General features: G+C 46.6%; 1 protein-coding gene across 1 annotated transcript in view; it reads right to left on the reverse strand.

The window, feature by feature from the left end:
• Positions 1–287: 287 nt before the first annotated feature.
• The window catches only part of LOC144149590 (sodium/potassium/calcium exchanger 4-like), a 139,062-nt gene continuing 120,021 nt past the window's right edge, over positions 288–19,328 (reverse strand). Inside the window, exons 12-17 of the mRNA XM_077681228.1 lie at positions 18,786–18,838; positions 16,440–16,609; positions 15,101–15,215; positions 9,013–9,125; positions 8,884–8,949; positions 288–7,285 (exon numbers count right to left, since the gene is read on the reverse strand). Coding sequence (XP_077537354.1) covers positions 7,139–7,285; positions 8,884–8,949; positions 9,013–9,125; positions 15,101–15,215; positions 16,440–16,609; positions 18,786–18,838 — 664 coding nt within the window. The 3' untranslated portion in view covers positions 288–7,138. The remainder of the gene's footprint in view (positions 7,286–8,883; positions 8,950–9,012; positions 9,126–15,100; positions 15,216–16,439; positions 16,610–18,785; positions 18,839–19,328) is intronic.

Genomic DNA, 19,328 nt, shown 5'->3' on the forward strand with positions numbered 1-19,328 from the left:
CTTTTGTAATGAGTTTTGAGAAGCACCTAATTTAATACACTAGCAGTTATCAACCACGAATCAGTGCACTTTTGCTGGTAGCTGTTGATGGCTTTTTGTTATAAGGCCACGGGTGCATCGTGTACCAGTCACTGGCAAATCAGTTGCGTTACCTGCTGGCCACTCATTTTGGAGCAGCGCTCACTATTTCGCTATTATCTAATTTCACACTCCTGTAGTCTCCTATCATTCTAAGAATAGCGAATAGCATTAACCAAGTTTCAAATAAGAAAGACAAGACCACGTAGTGCTGTTTTCAAAGACAAAAACGTGTGTTCCCCCTCTTTATTTCGCCTGGGCCACAAGTTTGTACACTCAAAACAAGGAGGAGGAAAAAAGCATGACATCAGAGTCTCAAGGCTCGGCTTGCAGTACATGCCTCCACAATGCAGAGCAAGCTTCTTACGTCTCTGCCTGGTGCCTTTCTCTTTCTTGGTGGGGGGGGGGGGGCAGGACTCTTTTCCTGCTTCCGACAATAATTCCGAAATATTCCTGACGCAGGAAGTGGCTGGCTGAGTTGCAGAGCTAGCATGGTCGATGGCAAAGCCCTGCTGAATATATCTGAACTTCCGAAACAAGAATTCATTAGAGGAAAAAAAAAAGCAGTTAACACGTGTGGCTGTATAGCAGTAAGTTCTTGCTTGTGGAGCAAAATGAGAAGAATGTAATGAGGAGAGTTACAGTCTCAGTCACAGCACAACACAAAAAGATGCACAATATAGATATTACCTGCACATTACAAGGCTGGCTCAGGTGATGCATTTTGTGTCGCGTGCAGCTTAAACTTTTCTAATTGCGTGCCTTGCATTAGTTCTTGCTCGGCAAGCTGTTTTTGGTAGCTTGAACGTCTGTGTGGGCCAGCATCGAACGCTAAGCCAATAAACATTGCCCCTTTTCAGTGCTAATTGTGCAAAGGAATTTTCGCACCACACACATCACTTGAACCGGCCTTGAGTGGGAAACGGACGACTACTACGTCGGCAAAACGACGGTCAAGTCGAGTGCGCTGGGCAGCGCTTCGAACTTTTTAAACACTTTGCGTTGCAGGCGGCACAAGACGCGGGGAAGTGTCGGACGAAACAGCTCTCCTCGAAAGCCGGCAAATGCGCTGCACTCTTTTTGGAAAGATAATAGGCACAACAACAACAAACAGCACTCAGAAAGGTTGCTTCCAGCACCTCGAGAACGCTACGCCTTTATATCTAAACACAGTACCGCGGTACCTCTCTCAACAAAGTATCTCCGTGCAACAATGTTGGTCACAAAATATCTACTCCTTGTTCACTACGCAACTACCTGGCAGGCAGCTTTGATTTTGCTGTGAAAGCCCACGTTTCTATCACTTTGCTGTCTGGGGCGTCCCACCACTGACCTGAAGTGCATGGCGTGTAGGGTGACTGGACTTTGCTGGGCAAATCAGGCGAACTATTTGTGGATAAGAAGCGTTGTTACCTCAGCCTGAAATTTGCACATATCTCGTACACGCGAAATGGGCACAGTGTTCTGCCGTAGACCGACAGCTTTTCTGCAAAACCAGTTCAACGTCGTAAACAGTAAATCGCTCGCACGCGTGCTCAAGCTTGCCTTCGAGGTCTACATAGATATGTACATCTTCACCATAATCGACTTAAGTGAGTGTTTTAAAAGCATGATTCAGAATGAGCACACTAAGGGTGCAGTAGGTCACGTAGGATTAGAGTTTAAATTAGCATTTAGCTGGAGTCAGCCTGTACAGCAAGATTCAAGTCATTGAAGGCATTTCAGAGATGCCCAGGGATGCAACTTGCCACAGGCTGTAACACGAGCAGTTAAAACCTTGTGTGTGTGAACGATTTCAACGTTAACTCACAACGAGTGTGCTTTGTGAAGATGAAAACTAGTTGTGTGACATTTAGCTCTTGTGATTTCAGTTGGGCCCTGCATCAGCTTTGAGCCGAGTTATCAGCAGCTGCTTGCAAGGGGGAGCGACCCTTGGGGTTAGAGACTCCGACTAAATTGGTCCTTTAACCTGTGTCGTCATTACATGTCAGCCCTTGTTACTGCTATCCCAGAATGAAACTGTGGTAGCATGCCTCTTTTAAAGGAGGTTGCATTCTTTTGCCAAAAGCATTCCCTCATGACTATTCTTTCTAGCCTAACTACAACTATCCAAGTTTCAGGAGCAGTAACTGCCCTTGCACTACTTGAATACGTGTTTTATCTTTCAGATGCGTTCTAGAGGCACTCTTTGAGAGCTACAGTTTGAGCAACTGAATTGCATTAACGATGTAATAGTAGCGGAGGGCTAATGATGCGGCTCTGTGGTGGGACGCTCCATGATTTGTGCGGCCCCAGAACACGACGGACGTAGCTTCAAAAAGACTTTGCTCGCACTGGAGTCTGCTGCTGGGTGCAAAAGGGAAGCGCTTGTTGGCACTGTAAATGAAAGACTGGATTATGCGGCATCGTCGGATAAGTGGCGCTAGGATTAGGCGTCACCCCAGCGGCTAGTGCTGCTGGGATGACCTACACTCTGTCGTGTTGCTATTCAAAGATGGCTTGGTCTAAGGCAAGAGGTCTGCTCAGAAGGAAACTTGGAGGCCCCGCACCCAGGCAGGATGCGAATCGGTTGAAATTTGTTTCTAGCCCTAATTCGGAAAAAATGGGCCACTAATCCTGCTGCGAGCACGACGGATTCCGGCTGTATCACAACATGGGCCTCGCAAAAATTCTACACCTGTGGCGAACGTTCCCTTTCTGACGTAGGTTACATTTTCTTTCACTGCTGATAACGTATATATAATGAGCAGCAAAAGTCGAAACATCGCGTGATCAATGCGCAATCTGAAAGCCCCAGCCGTCACAGTCACACGAGGTGCGATACTGTTATTAACAGACGATTATGCGCTATATCTACGACTCTTTCAAAGCACCGAGGAAGGAGAAAAAAAAAAAGCTACTTCTCTCCGCACCACACCAGTAAAGTTGAACGCACCATAAAGTGGGCATCTGACAAAGCAACGATGGAACAACCGGGGGCTACACTGTGGCGACCGACCGGTGGAGACTCTGGACCTTTGTGCACTTTATGGCAGTGATAGTGCAACAGTCAATTGTTAGCTCAAAACTTGCGTCGCCTTAAATTTCCGCACCGTGTTTGGTTTCACCGCAGGTCTGAGATCCTTCACTGCAACAAAGCGTAGTACAGCTACGTACTAATAGATGTGCGGCCAATGGGTGGCAAGCTTTCTTAACCACCTGGTTAGAGCGCGTCAAGGTCCAGGCTCATAACGGCGACGTCGTAACAGCCACGCGACTACCAAATTGTGGTCACGTGCCTCGTTCAAATGCACTCACGAGACAGTTTGCCGAGATTAACCCTTCGGAAATAGGAGCTCTAGTGAAAGTCACGTCACTTTCAACACACAAAAGTTTGAGGAAAGCTCTGCGCGTGCATTATATTTGTCGTCGGGGTGGGGATGTTCAGAGATGCTCATGTGATTCCTCGCACACAGCTCGCATTAGCACTCGTGAGTCGCATTCGGTCCCGTGGTGGGGAGGGTAGGTGCACGGGTCTAACACGTGCTGTCGAGTCCGCTAGACCCGAGTGATCGCACGGACGCACAATGGTGGGAAGAGGGAAGGAGCAGGCTCTGCGCGGCAAGAGTACATAAGTATTGCTTTCTGCGAAGGGCACTGCACTGCGATATAGTACCAGACAACCAGTAGAGCACGCACTTGCGGCCAGGCCGGCGTGCTTTACGACACACTCACTGATAGTCTCTACAATGGGAGTTGCAACGCGGCGCTGCAACTTGATTGGGCACCCGAGAGAAACGGGCGCACACGCACACCGATGGGGTCAGAAAATGATTGTTGGAAATTCTGATTCAAGGCTGAGCGGGCAGCCGGGATCGTGGCCTCGGAGAAAAGGCTCTGAAGGGTTATCCGCACGATTGTTTCACAATTGGGACCACTGGCGTAATGTGGGCATGGTGGTAAGTATCGGTGTAAAATCAATTTGGTCTGTGATTGTTCTAGAAACTCACAATAATTGAGATCAAATGAGGAAAATGTCATCTGTTAGGGCAGAGACAAAAGGTACATATTTTGGATGATTTGATTGTTCGGATCACGCCCTGCGCATGCAGCGGTCTTGAAAATTGATTGACGGCCTCGTTTGGATTGTGCATGGCTAAAAATAATTCTACATTCCTCCCTTTTCTTCTCCTTTTTTTTTTTTGTGCATCCAACAGCACCAAACAAGTGAGTAGTTCAATATAAGCCTTCCGAGATCACTTGCACTTGACATAGCCAACACATATTTGCACTGATCTGCCTGCCACCTAGGCTGGGGATGACAATTGTAGTTAAATTGCAAAGGCCCATATTTTTTTGTTATCCTTTCTTACATCCCATTTCATTGTCTGATGTTACACTGTGGCCCACAAAGTGCTTTCTAGGCATTAGGATTTTTTTCTGGCCTTGACAATAGCTTTAACAAAAGAAGCCAGTTCCATAACACGAAGCAACAAACACAATGTAGAGAAATAACGTATGGAGGCAAAGGTACTCTCCGTATACATAACCCGTGGAAAGGGAAAATTTACAAAGTGCGATTAAAATGGATCTGCAACAATCAACGAACCTCTATAATCTATATACGCACTGGGCAAAAAATACCTGTCGCGAGAAAAATATAAACAGACATATGAACAGCACTATGCGCATACTATATATATATAACACTAGCATACCATCCACTTTTTTCATCACACAGTACACATACACATGGCTTCGCACACAGTGAAAGCACCTCACTGGAAACACATACGGCTAGGTTGAAAAACTCCCCGAGAGCTTTGAAAGACTTTGTTTACCGCCCAGCGCAGTGCCGGGCAAGCTGCAAGTTCGACGAAACTTTTGCGCCGACCTTGCTTGACGCTCTTCTGGACTAGACAGCAATGCTGCTGGACCTCTATCTACTGCCTGTTTGTTCCGAGCCCTCAGCGACAAATTATTGGCCCACCGACAACCGTGCACTCCATTCACGCAATGTTTCTCACATTTCCTTCTCTGCGCACTGATCTGACCATGAGTGTATGACTGTTCTACTTATTATGGCTTGTTTCCGCATTAGCGTTTAAGTAAATAACACTTATGTAAATAAATCCGTGCTCTTGCAGTGACAGTGTCGGTTCTTATGACTCAGTTCAGCAAAATATAACGCTAGTGTAAATCAGGCTGTCCTCACTGGATGTGTTGCTGGCTTGATTTAATACTGCGTCCAGGACTGGATTGTGATTGGTGAACTATGGTGACTGGAATTACACCTGCTTTCTCTCTCTCTCTACACTCGAGGGCCTGTCAGTACGAAAAGCTGTTATTAACTTAGGGCATGTCACATGCCTGCTGGAATGAAGCCAGGAATGCACACTGAAAGTGTGACAAGCCAAAGCTCAGCATTTGGTTGTTCCTACATCTTTGTGCGAAAATTTCACACCACACTTATAGATCGAAAACTCAGAGATACGATGTGTAGAGGCAGGTGCAGTAGTTCACCGTTCTACATGCGCATCTGAACTGGTGTTCTGCAGCCACAACGTACCGTTTTAATCAAAAGAACAGTCTGGTGGGGTGGCATACTTTTCCAAGGTTGTGAAAACATATCAAATCTATATTTTCCAAACCACATACCCCATTTATGTGCCAGCTTATTGCACATTTTCTGTATGTCCCCTTGTCAAGTACATATATACATTTACCCGTATGACATTCTTATCGCAGAAGCATACTCAAAGTGGCTTGTGCGGCTACAAGTATATCCCCAATTTTGACTTGTTAGCAGTAGCCAACTTATAGTTCTTCTAAAGTCGCCGAGTGAAGGTGTCACTGGCATTGAGCTGCCATAGCATACCAGGTTAAAAACCTAGTCTGCTAAATGTGTTGACTTCTAGTTGTGGATACTCTGCGGGAAAATGCGGGAAAAAACTTTTGTTGTCTCTCATTATAGCTTGTTCTTCGGTCACTTGCCCTGTATCTGTATTTAGGTAATTCCTAGCTAGGGCATGCCATTGTTCCTGGTGAAAGACATCTTACCGAACCGCCTGCATTGTGGCTAGCAACGCCACTGCCACAAAGCAAAGCTGAAGCTGCTGTAAACGTTGCGTGTGCATAGTGCGTACCCGTTATTTTTGAGCTGTTTCCTGATTTAATGGCTTGTGTGTCAACCCCTTAGACAGCCCTCGGGGCCTCGCTCGAAGCGATGAGAGTCACCAACATCAACCTATACAGCCATGCTTAAAAATGAAAGTGCAAATCTTTGTTGGCCCATACAGTTGGTTGACAGGGTTTGAATACCACTGAGAAACGCGTGGAATACAACTGCAAAACCCCAACTCGACTCTTCCAAGTTCCTTTTCACGGTCTAACCTGAGCCACTGACTTCCGAGCTTGTTTTAAAAGTAAGAGCTACTCGAATGCATCCCTTGGACACTTTGAAAGGTGCTTGAGCCTCCTTTTTACCGAAATCCAAGGATGGTAGAGGACCGGCATCGCTGATGAAGTTATCCAGCTTAGTTTTCAGCGCATGCCTCATCATCACCTAAGGTTCCGCAGAAGAGACTGGCATCACGGAACTGTTAAAACTGGACAATCGCTAGTGCCTGTCCTGCAACTTCTTCTTTCCTCCCATCTTTTTCCCAGTTGCTAAGTGTCTACGTCCCCCCTCCTGAGTCATGTGGGTCAGCACAGGATGCTTCGGTTCCGCACCATTCCCGAGAGAACTGGGTAAACGTCCTGTAAATGTACTGTAAATGTCCGTGTGACGTTACGGCCCAAACTCTTGGAGTGCACATAACTTTTGTGTTGGACACAAAGCCGCTTTCATCACTGCGTCATATATAACACTGCCTAGTGGACCAAGCTTCCACGATTCGGACTGACTCATGCGTAATAAAGTTATCTCTCTCTCTCCCTCTCTCTCTCTCCCCAAGATGCATTCCTGTCGAGTGTGGTACATGACCCCTGTGTGAGAGGTGCCTCGTGGTACACGTGGAGGTACACGTGCCTCGTGGTACACGTGGCTGTTGTGGGATTGACGGTGGGGTGCTTGCCCTCGCTACTCGCTGCACATGGGGGGGTTGACGTATCCCAGCAGGTTGAACTCGAGGGCGCTGCAGAAGATGAGGAAGAAGACGTACACCACCAGCAGGAACACGCCCAGCCGCTTGGTCAGCAGCCACTGGCTCCGGTGGATGGCGTAGATCTGCAAGGGGGCGCCAGATATGGGCACAAAGGCTGCCGTCTGTGGTGGTGGCGGCAAAGGACGCTGGCACGGACTGGTTTATGCGAGGCTATGAAGAGGGGCACAGAAAAGGGCGCAGGATACAACCTAAGATTTGAGGGGATGTCCTTCTCAAGGGGAAGTTCTTTGCAGTCATTTACAAATGCAGTCTTGATTTGTAATCGTTCATGAATTAGCATATGTGTAATCGTCTTTTAATCATGAGAAGCCGAAAATGTTTGCTCCCACTCACCCCCACATTCCTGCACCCGTGACCCCAGGGCTTGTTCACCAACAAGTATGCCACTATAGACATATTTAAGAGTTACCTAGTATGCATAACTGCTACTCATTTATTATGGCACACTGACTATAAAAAAATGTCCCCCTTTGTCGCTGATTAATGTCACTTGAGGTTACATGGCATTAATATTTGAGCAGTCTCACCCCTGCATTACCTGTCCTAATCATTAACTAGTCTGCCCTCCTCCATGACAAATTGATTTCCAGCCTAACACTATGCTTGAGAGACAAAGGGGACCATCATTTTAGAGCCAGTGTGCCGTAATACATGAGTAGCGATTGTGCACATATGTATCTATTGCAATTAACGTTAGCTGCTTTTTGCCTGAAGATTTTCGATCATGGTTGTATATCTAACAACATATTAGCAACTTTTTACTTTATGGGGCAGATCTTCACAGTGTAACTTCAAATTATAAACTCTGACCTGCACAGTGGGAACGCAGGCGCTGCTCCTCTCTCGCAAGCTTTTCGTCAATTTACAGAGCCCACATGGCTGAAACTGATGCTGAATTCTGCATTGTTTAGTTTTCAGAAAATCAAGTGTGCGCTCACCGATTTATAAGAAAGGTTTAAAAATTATGTTTGTAGAGCTTAAGTTTCATTTGTAGTGGTGCAACCAACCCTGAGTTAAAAGCTATTGCCCGACTGTAAGGTGTCGTGCACTACAGGAGTGGTGCGATGTATGCATGCAAGAGGAAAAAAATCATTCTTTTTACATATACAGTCTAATCCACTTATAGCAATATCCAAGTGCCAAAGAATTCCCATCATTATAACCGATAATTGTTGTAAGCGGGTTGCGAAATAAAAAGACGGAACAGCGCTCAAAACATTTTATTCGTATGCCAGCAAGGTGGTACTACTACTAACTTGCAGAAAAGAAGCCGCAGTCGGTCAGCCGTGTTTGCCGCGTGTGAAGCTAGCGCAAATCGTTTCCAAGAGCATCTACAGGTGCTTCACCTGGTTGAGGTAAACGTCCTTGGCAGAAACAAAGTCCCTGAGGGACTGTGTCACGCGTTGGGCCAGTAGGCTGTGCAACCGTGTCAGTAGAGTCGTCACTGTTGCACTTTTGGTGCACAATATCACCGGATTCAATCGTTATATCCAATATCGTGGCACTGGAGCATTGTAATAAGCGGTTTATTTTAGCATAGAAACAATACAAAAGTTGACGGTGCCATAGCTCTTCATCGTTATATCTGATATATTGTTATAAACGGTATCGCTATAGGTGGACTCGACTGTATAGCAAAATATGTGGAAACTGAACTTACTGTGATGATGATGGTGAGGAACAGCAGGACGACTGACCACACCAGGCCCCCGCTATTGATGTAAGCCTGCAAAATAGAAGCATTGTTTTTAGGTTGCGTCCGGCGTAACCTACATGCCTCAGTACTTACAAGTGATCCAGGCTGGACCATCCCTGTCTGGATCAGCCATGGCAGTGCTAAGCCTATCAAGATGTCAAAGACGTTGCTTCCAATACTGTTCGCTATGGCCATGTCGCCTTGACCTGCAGGAAAGCAGATCACACCGAAAAAAACGCAATGCCAGGTTGAGAATGGTTGGAATGGCAGACATTAAGAAGCAGATAAATAAAACAATGAGATGTCTGTACCGGTGTGGCTTATATGCCAAAAAATCATGCCATTCTTCTACCAAAGAGATAGTACAAAAGTGGTGATGAAATGAATTGGACACCGTGATACTTCGATGGCAGGCATTAATGAAGACGTATACTTATTAAACCCATGAAGTGCTGTATGTTCCGGTCCATTTCCTTTCTCTAATGTTGTCCCTCACAAATATTATTTGTATTCCTTTACCCTCAGTATATTTCATCATGATGGATTGAAACTGTGTGAATGCTACTGTTGCTCACTTTAAATACCATCATGAGAATTTTTCACTGCGAAATGTTAACTCACGGTTTACGGCTTCCTGGTCACCTATATTTGTGAGCAGTTGCATATCTCTGGTAGCAGCCGAAAGAGCAATGGCGTCTGGCATATGCCTTGTGCACGAAATTATCCCAGGTGAAAATAATATTTTTTCTACCTGGATTATTGAGCTAGAAATTCATTTTCTAGCTCATTTCTAGCTGGATTGAGATTTTGTTTTGGCTGGCTGCAAAATATTACTTCCAGTTAGCATTTGTCAGTCCAGCTGGAAGAAAAAAAAAACCTGAAAGCTGGAAATAATCGCCTCTAGCTAGACCAAGAATTTCCTAGTTAGAAGATGTCGGTTCCAGCTGGAGTGCATAAATCTAATCCGACATGAAGCTGGAGCTGATGATTTCTTGCTAGAAATGCTCTTTACATTTTCACGGTCATACTATAAGCACGGACGGCGGACGCGCGAGAAATGCGAGGAGCGCCAATCCGCAAAGGGAAAGGGAACGTCGGCGTCTATCGCGGCGAAAGGCGCCACGGACCTTGCCACGGACGCGTGCTTGTGACGGAGTCGGCGAGCCCAAAGGAAAAGGGACTGTCGCAGCGGACAGCGCGTTGGTACGAGGAACGGCGCCGCGAGTAGCGCAGGGGTTCAATGTGGCTCGGGATGCAGGACGGGGATACTACGCCGAGCGCAAAAGAATGTAAAGAGTCGCTTCGGTGGTCAACCACCTTCACAGAGTGCAATGACCAATAATTTTTTTTTTCGACGTCTGTAGTAAAATAGCCTCCCTATCTTCCAATTCATCTTCTCTGAGCCAAGCTGCACTGAAGCACACTGAAGAGAACGCTGCGAGGTTCAGAGGCTTCGTGCTTACGGGCTCCCGGATGACATCCATTTGGTCAACGTTCATATCGTTCACAACGTTCAGGTCGCGTTGTCCCGCTTTTCAATGCTGATTTTACATTCGACAGAGTATGGCAAACGCGCAAAGTAGCAGCAGTGGCATCAAAGGATATCATCGTTCAAACGGTTCAAAGGAGTACGCACAGAACAGGGAGGATTTTAGAGAAGCAAAGGTCTAGCTTTGCCTGTAGTGCCAGAAAAAGCGTAGTGGCGGCGTCGTGAACTACCCAGTACGCCCGCTTGATGGCGCTGTAAACACGGCTTTGTAAACATGGCGGATGCTTTTTGCACAGGCCGCTTGAGCTCCTTAATAACATGGCTGCCCTCGCACGGCGGCCGCCGGCTCGCTGCTCCACGGCCGGACTTGACTCTCCTCCTCCCGCGCGCGAAAGGGGCGTCGAGTCCGGCCGTGGCTGCTCCTGCTGGCTCCTGGCTGGCACGCTGGTCGCGTGTTTACTTGCGCCGCGCTAGTGAAGTGATGTTACGCCAGGTGACCAGATGGCCTCGACTGGCACAGACCACAGTGAGCAGCAAGTGAGAACAAATCGTTTATTGACATCCGCAAGTTTACAGAGGCCAGGACATCATTTCATTTCGATCGCTGCAATTGTACGTCGCTTTCGTGACAACATTTTTTTTTTGCCATAACAACTCGTTCACTTGCGCTAAGATTTCGAACGAAGGGCACAAATGAAGTATTGACGGCGACAACGGTTTCCTTTGCACCGTCTTTCTAGCGGAGTGCATAACACTCACCTTCTGTTGGAAGAATCGAATATTCTGGCCTCGACAGCTGCCTTCCGATGCGGAATTTCCCACATTTGTCATTCCACAAGCACTCAATTCCCGTGTTTTGCCAGTCCTCTCTACAACTGATGGACGCAAAAGCACATAACAGCAATAACAGTCACGAAACCGGTGCTCCGCGCACATTGAAACGGTCGGCCGTTGCAGCGGTTTCAATTTGAATTGGCGGCTTTGTGGTTGCGAATTCAGAAACGAGGTGGTGCACCAGTCGGCTGTTCGTAAAAAGTTGCGTACATTTTTGCTCAACGGATGTTTGATGCGGAACTTGTTAATAGTATTTTTAAATAACACATTGTAAGCGAACTGTGTGGGCTCTTTGAGTCACGGAATGAATGTTTTGTATTCTATACCAAAAGTAACATTTTGCCTGCGCCGTCTGGTGGGCTTGATGGTCGAAAACAGCGCTTTAGATTGGTCACGTTGGGCGTCGATTTTTACGCCGCCTATAGGGAAGACAGGGAACGTCCAAGCTTGAGAGGCCTGGAGTACGTGCGGAGCTCATGCTCCACTCGAATGCTCATCGCATTAAAACGAGCTTTTATGAGCCTATTCTATTTCGGTGTAGATAAATGTGGCCTGTTGTTTGCAGAAATTGGAGGCATAACGGAACGAGAAAAAGATAAACATGAACCACAAGAAAATACACAAAATGAAAAACCGAAACCAGAACAAAATCTTACATTACAAGTCAAGAGCCCAGTCAATTCAAGCCAATCCAGTGTTTAAGCTGTCTGGCATAGAGTTTCTCAATATATGAGAAACTCTATGCTGTCTGGTATTTGGTGCGTGAAAGTTTGTTTTGCTTGTTGACACCCGACCATCGTTCGGACTAAAGTTTGTTCAAAGCCGCAGTATAAAAGGCGTATTTCGCGCGTAGCCCAGATTATATTTGTTGGTGACATCGCGAAGCAAGCTAGCGGCAACGATGCAGACGGAGACGCAACTGGGAAGCGACAATCCCGCGCCGAAAGCAGAAACAACGGAAACTCCCAAAGGCATGTTACGATCGGAACACTTTTGACAGTGGTGTGCTCGTGACAGGATTTCTACGATGCTTAACCGTGACGCTTCGGCACGAAGCTTAGTTTGTTAGAAGCAGGCTGTGACTAGTCGACGTGAAAGGCTAAATAGCGGTCCCGTTAGCGCACTCCCTGACCGGGCGTGACCTCGTATGGGTGACAAAATTGGTACTTTGGAATGCACGCGCGTCACGGTGGAGTGCCCATGAAAGTCAGCGCCGTTACCGTATGCCGCTCTGTGATTGCTGACTGCGTTAGCTCTAACAACAGCGGTACTGCCAATCGCGGGCGCGTACTCGAACATACACAACTGAAGTATCGATCGGTTTTGGTTATGGCCAGTGCCTTACATTAAGGAATAATCTAGGTTTGATGCATTTTGTAAAGTTATAAAAATGTTGTGAAAGGGCGCCCACCGTGAAAATGGAAAACGCATTTCTAGCAAGAAATCATAATTTCCAGCTTCATTTCTGACTAGATTGATAGATTCTAGCTGGAATGGACAGCTTCTAACTAGACAAAGTCTAGCTAGAGACGATTATTTCCAGCTTGCAGGTTTTTTCCCTTCCAGATGAACTGACAAATGCTAGCTGGAAAAAAATCTCAATCCAGCTAGAAATGATCTAGAAACTGAATTTCTAGCTAGAAGAAATTTATGGTTCAATAATCCAGCTAGATAAAATATTTTCACCTGGGGCTGAAATATCTTTCTTTGCTTTGGGTTGAAAGGAAGGGGATAAGCGACTTCTATGAGGGCCATACTGCAGCCTTAATGTTCACATTAGTCGAATGGATCAATTAATCTCGCTACAGTTTTCACGATGTTACCCCTCACGCAGAGTTTGTCGGGGTTAATTGTCATTAGCGTTTACTGAAGGCAACTGAAAGTTTAAATCGTCAGTGTCAGACATGGGATGGCAAAAACTGCAGGAATATTGTACACTTGGCTTGGTGTGTATTGTGGATGCAGTTCTGTACATCAAAGCGCACCAAATTTGACTGGATTGCTTGTCGTAATATCGCCTTTACGCGCAGCCGTAGGCATTGATGAAAAAGATCTCCGTCATTTTCGCTGAATGTATAGCATGATTCTGACGATGGTCGTTGGGAATGCAATGCAAGAATGGTCAGCGAATGCGATGCAAGAATCACCGTTGCAAAAATGCACACTAGCATGCAGCCCAGTCTTTTCTTCTTTTTTATTACACGTGATTGGGGAATGTATTGCTGCCACCCACATGCTTGGGTACCAGCACCACATGAAATGAAATACAGTGAAACCTCATTAAACCGTACCTGACGGGGACACGAAGAAAGTACGTACTACCCGGCACTACGGTTTATCCGACTACATTAGGTTAAAAAACATCGAGTTGGGGATTCAGCTTAACTACGTACAAAAAGAAACTACAGCTTATGCGGGTACGGTTTAACAAGGTTCCACTGTAAGTTTAAGCACTGGATGACTTGTTGAGTGAAAAAAGCAGTGGCATCTGGAGTCCATTGCAGTTTCTAAATGTTCAATAAAATATGCTGTTGCGCTTCTTGGTGCATTGCAGCTCGAAGAAAAGGGCGCTAAAAACAGGACCCAAAGGAGGAAGAATGATATCAGTGTCCTTGTTCTTCCTTGTTGTGTCCTGTCTTTAGCGCTCTCTTCTTCGAGCTTGTAGATGTTCACTGGTTCCTTAGTGCATGCCTGTGGAAAAGAAAAAAAAAGGACTGCCCTTTGCTGTGACGTGCTTTATAACGTGTGGCTCAGAAAAAAAGACAGTGCAAAGGATCCAGCGTGTCCATTGCTGTGACGTGTTCTGTGGTTTGTGCATTGAGAAATAAAACACAAAAAAATAGACCACACAGGCATGCACGGAGTTGCGTGAAAAAGTGCAGAAAGTGCCTCTGGTAAAGGCACTTTAATTGCAGCGCACATTGCACCACGTTTCGCACAGCATGGAGTGCCTTCCCTGTGACACTCCATTGGGCACTGAGCGGCGTACCATTAAGCATCAAATGCTGTTGCATTCACAACTCGTGAGAAGTGCTTAGGTGTCCTTGGGAGTTTTTCCCAGCACAAAGGACAGTTCAGGTGAAAAGCAGTCATACAGAGCTTGAGAGTGCCTGGAGGCCTCACAGGCAGCAAGAGTTGCCATTACGTGGTAAAAAAAAGAAAACTCACATATGCAGCACCTATTGGCTGTCGCACTGCACCTTTTGAAGCAATAAATATTCAATGTTGTTGCACCTAATAAAAGACTAAAAAAAGGCAGTACCGTGTTTTCGCGCGTATGACCCGCATCAAAAATGCGAAAATTTCAGTGGCAAAGTAGCGGTGCGGGTAATACGCAGTTTTTTTTCTTTAGTGCAGCTTCATGGCAATGTGCGTGTGCCGTGAAGATGACCTTGTGTACAACAGTGAAGACTGCGGCTCAAGTGATAGCTCTAGCAAGAGCAGTGACACTGAGTGAATTGTGACTTTTGCCTTGCAGTCAGTGTATTCTACTTGCTAAATATATGCTTTTTCTGTCTACATAGTATGTGATGTGTTGCTTGAGCAGTAGCTTTGGTGCGGCCTTTCCTGTACCAAATGTGCAGGCAATACGCAAGGATTTTCTCTTCCGGCAGGCTGAAAGTGAGGGTGCGGATTATATGCAGGGGTGGGTTATACGCGCAGAAATACGGTACGCGCCAAGAAATCTGCATACCAATAAACACGTGCATCTGCAGTAACACCTGCTGTGCTAAATGTCTAGCAGGTACAGGCTGCCTCGGAAGCTGTGAGGATGCCAGGAGATTTCGTGATCTCACAACTCCCACACACCTGAAAAGAGGCTGTCAATATGGTGGGGGTCAGAGAGACGCTACGCACCTTGCCGGGATACTAGCAGGCTGGCATATGCGTCTGGAATGCTGGTGCCTGCTGCCAGGAAGGTGATGCCCATTATCGTGTCGGGGATCCCCATGGTGTAGCCAATCAGCGTCACCTGCACAGCCACACACACCACAGCCATGACGGTGCTGTGAAGCATCCTCTGGTAGGAGAGTACCAGTCTGCTAGACACTGCAGCTCAACCGGGTTAAAGGTGTCCTGGAATAGGGAACAAGTTCCAGCTGGGTATTCCTGAGAAACCCAAAAACCCAAAAAGAAACCCCCTGCAGACACGTGGCAGAAGAATTTTTACGTGCTCAAACTGTTAGTGAGAAACGTAGTCGGAGAATTTTAGCCATGGGTACAAGCAAACGAATTCTGTGGGAATAGGCAATACAAATTATTACACGGCCACCTAATGTGGGAATACAGCGCTTCGTACCTGACCAAGAAGGTGGAGCACATAATTGCGACTAATAAATTCAACTTGCAGTATTTGGTAATTTGGCATGGTGCTAGGTACAAATATCACTTCAGTGCTTTAAAAATATGTGTGTATATGTAATAACAGAACTGACACCGAAATACTACTGTAACAAGTTTGAAGTCCAAGAATTGCACCCCTGTCTTACAGGGAGAATGCTGCTACTAAATTCTTAGTTAACAAAAATACAAAATGGTTCCCTTAGCGAAAATCTGCCTTTTAACGTCCCCCAGTTTTCTTTTACCGGGAATATTGTGTGTGATCAGCTTCTAACTTGATTTCCTGGGAACAGCCAAGCTTAGCTGATGGCCTTTTGCTTTGATTAAATAGATTGTGGTTGCTACAGGGCCTTAGGACGTGGAGTATCTAAGCAGCCCAATGTATGAAGCTGTAAATATATCAAACCTGTTTTGTTAAGGATTTTGCTGGTCAAATTTTCATGCCACGAAGCCACTTTCAAGAGCCCTGCCACCCTCAGCTTGACACAACGCTGGGAGAAAAATCTGAGGGTGGATGCCTCTTGACACTCAACAAGGGCACTGAGAACTAGCATGATGGAAGCTTTTGTAGTTTTCCTTTTTGTTTGGCTACTTGCACCTTGAATGGCCTGCGTACCATACAACCTGGGCATCACTTTGGAGGAGAAGCAAGCACCCTTCTGTAGTGTGTCTATACAAGGGCATCACTGTTGGGATGTCTATAGCGCTCCAGTGGTATACATACAGCCCTTTGTGCACAACGGACAGTTCTGGCGACCATTCTTGGCACCTTCCACAAGAACGCACTGTTGCCCACGAGCACTGGGACTGACCCAGTGGCCAGGAGACCGGGAGGAGGCTTTGCAAAGGGGCTCACCATCCAGACCATGACGTAGGAGAAGACGGCTGTCCAGAAGATGGACATGAAGAAGCTGAGCATGAAGAGGCGCTTGCCCGTGGCCGTGCGGCAGTCGGGTACCGTGTAGTGCAGGGTGGCCAGCAGGGGCGCCTGCACGCACCACTTGAGCAGCCGCCAGGGGCCCTCCCCTGCACGGCACGAGGGGGGAGGGGGGACATGTGTCGACGAGACCATCCCCAGTTGCTACTCTGAATGGAGCCTAACTTCCTCTCATGTCATGGTAGAGCGTGTTCTGTTTGCTAAGGTTGCTCCTTAGAGGCGTGTTCGGCCTGCTTCGTGCAATGCATTCCTGGAAAGTTTTGATGATAGTATGGGGAGTATGCATGGCACTGTACAGGGAGGGCACAATTGGAGTTTGTTCGTTTGATGGAAGGCCACTTTAAAGGGACCCCGCAACACACTTCGAGCAGTGCAAGTAAACCTGCACGACATTTAGCTTACACTGCCAGGAATACCTGAGCCAAAAATAACACGTGCATGTGAAGCGGCGAGCCTGCACATCGCTGTGAAAGATGCGGAAAAACCAACCACGCTCTCTTCACTTCTCCTCATATGCACCCTTGGCATGGCCTAAGGGACGTCATTGAGGCCATGGTGGTCCATTGGCTATCACTGGTCAACTTCGCGGCTTATTTCTCGCATTTCCTGTGACGATCAGCCGTCGTCGGCGCTGGGTACGAACCTCTTCTATACCTGAACCTGTAGGCACAGTTTTGCCATTTTTTGTGTGTTTTGAGTGCGCGTGCAGTTTGAGTGATGCTCTCAGTAATTTTCTTTCAACCAGACAACTCGACAACAAATGTTTATTGCTTTAAAAACGCCCTACCAGCCCGAGCGCAAGCGCTTGTGAGCAGGCACCGATGCCTGCTTTTTTGTGTCACCAGACCGAAATAGACCCCTCCTCATTGTGGAGAAAAGGAGAAGACTCCCCGGCCTGTGATATATCGAAGGCCGCAGAAGACAACGCTGCGAGCCACCCCCCTCTCCGGAAGAGACTGCGCAGCTTTCGTCGCGTTGTCCGCGGTCGAGTTCAGAGGGAATGATTATGAGCGATTTCTCATCGCACGTGGTTTCGGTGATAGTGAACAGATTTTCGTAATTCTTGCGGGAGGAGGGAAGTTGCTGGGACAATAGACTTTACCCCAAAATACATTCCGAGTAGTCGATGGTAAGTGCTGCAGGGCCCCAGCAAGGGTAAGGACTGGGAAGATGTGAACATAAATGCCAGTTGCAATGCGGAAACACCTGCCCACACTCAAGTGAACCTCGTAAAGGAGCCATGAAGACAAAATAGGTTTGTGTTATTCAAAAGATTTCGTGTTTTATAGTGTCCCCAGCGCTTGTCCGGATGCAGACGATGTTTTATTCACTGAGAAATTAATCAATTTAGGTTAAAATTTTGATTTTCCTGCTAAATCGCATGTTTTCGAGGTCTGCAATGACATCACAGGAAGCGCGACCGCTCTGCAGCTGATTGGAAAGCCTTTGTTGACCGTTAGTGAACCTAGATGGCACCACCATGCCATGGCAAGCTGTTTTCTACCTCTGGTTTGTTTTTGATCGTATTTGAACCTGGCTTGTTTTTGTTCAGGGAGAAAATAATCGGTTCGTGAAACATAGTGCTTGCTCGACAAATATGGTCACGTCAGACACTGTTGCCTGCGTCGATCGGCCAGTGTCGTCTAAAACTACCCCAAAGCCCTGCAGTCCTGTGCAGCTAAACCAAGCATAGTTCGTGCAGTACCAACAGCAGTACGCATCAGTACTTCTATGTTTACGTGTGCTTTCGTAACCTCCACTGTCGGTTCCACCATTCTTACTGCTTTAAAAAGAATGTGGCCTAAATTTAAGCGGAAATAGCTCGTTCGGCAAGCTTGTAAGCTCTGCCTAATTTGCCTTTGCTTTTGCCGGCCTCCGCCAATCGCAGAGCTGGCTGGTATGACATGATAGGTTCTGTTGCGGGAAATGAGCGAGTGGGTCACATGGCCTTTCCCTTTTTTCCTAGTTATACAGCTTATTTGAGTGAATTTTACGTTAAAAGTGGTGTCAGTAGGATTCCAACGAAGCAAACTTTTGACTGAACCAAATGTGTTTTGCCTTCATGGCTCCTTTAAACATTAATCAGTGCTGAAGTGGGGGTTCTCACCTCAGCACTGAGGTGAGAACCCCCACTCAGGTTTTCTGAACTGTTCTCATTCAAGTTTTGGCTGATTGAGCAATGACATCGCATATCGGCCAGATAAACTGCAAGGAACAAGTGATTTTGACACTGTCAACAATATCATAAATGCGTAATGGACTTACCCAGTCTGGGAATTCTCTTCCAGTCGGCATCCGTTGACAGAGCAACGTCGACGCTGAAAGTCAAACACCGAAAGCGGTTAACGGGGCTTAAAATGAAATGCAATTGTATTCACTTACTTGCCAGTGTCGGCTTCAAATTTTTGAAAGCAAACACTTGCGTTAGTAGACAGCTTAGATAGCTGTGACTGAAAGCTTTCTTAGTGAGAAATTTGGTGCCTCCCGACTCATAACCCCGCTTCATTTGGTGAACACAGCTTACGGATACAGAATAGCAACCGCTGAAACCGTATTCATCCCTCAGGAGTTCAGGCATGTGGTCCAACTTGCTCAATCTTTTTGTCTTGGCACCAAACAGGCCACAGTGCTACTGTTGTGTACAGTTATCTGAATCTTGCATTACTGCACCTGTGTAGAGCCTGCACAATGTGGCAGTTGTCACTACTCTGAGCATTGTGTCTACACTGGCCTCAGTATACTACCGTGTGTGTGCCTATCTTTTCATCATATGAACAGCAGAACATTCTTTCCTTTTGATTGCTAGTA

This window comes from Haemaphysalis longicornis, unplaced genomic scaffold (genome assembly GCF_048455015.1).
Source record: "Haemaphysalis longicornis isolate Haplotype H1 unplaced genomic scaffold, Haemaphysalis longicornis Haplotype H1 scaffold_8, whole genome shotgun sequence".
NCBI lineage: Eukaryota > Metazoa > Arthropoda > Arachnida > Ixodida > Ixodidae > Haemaphysalis > Haemaphysalis longicornis.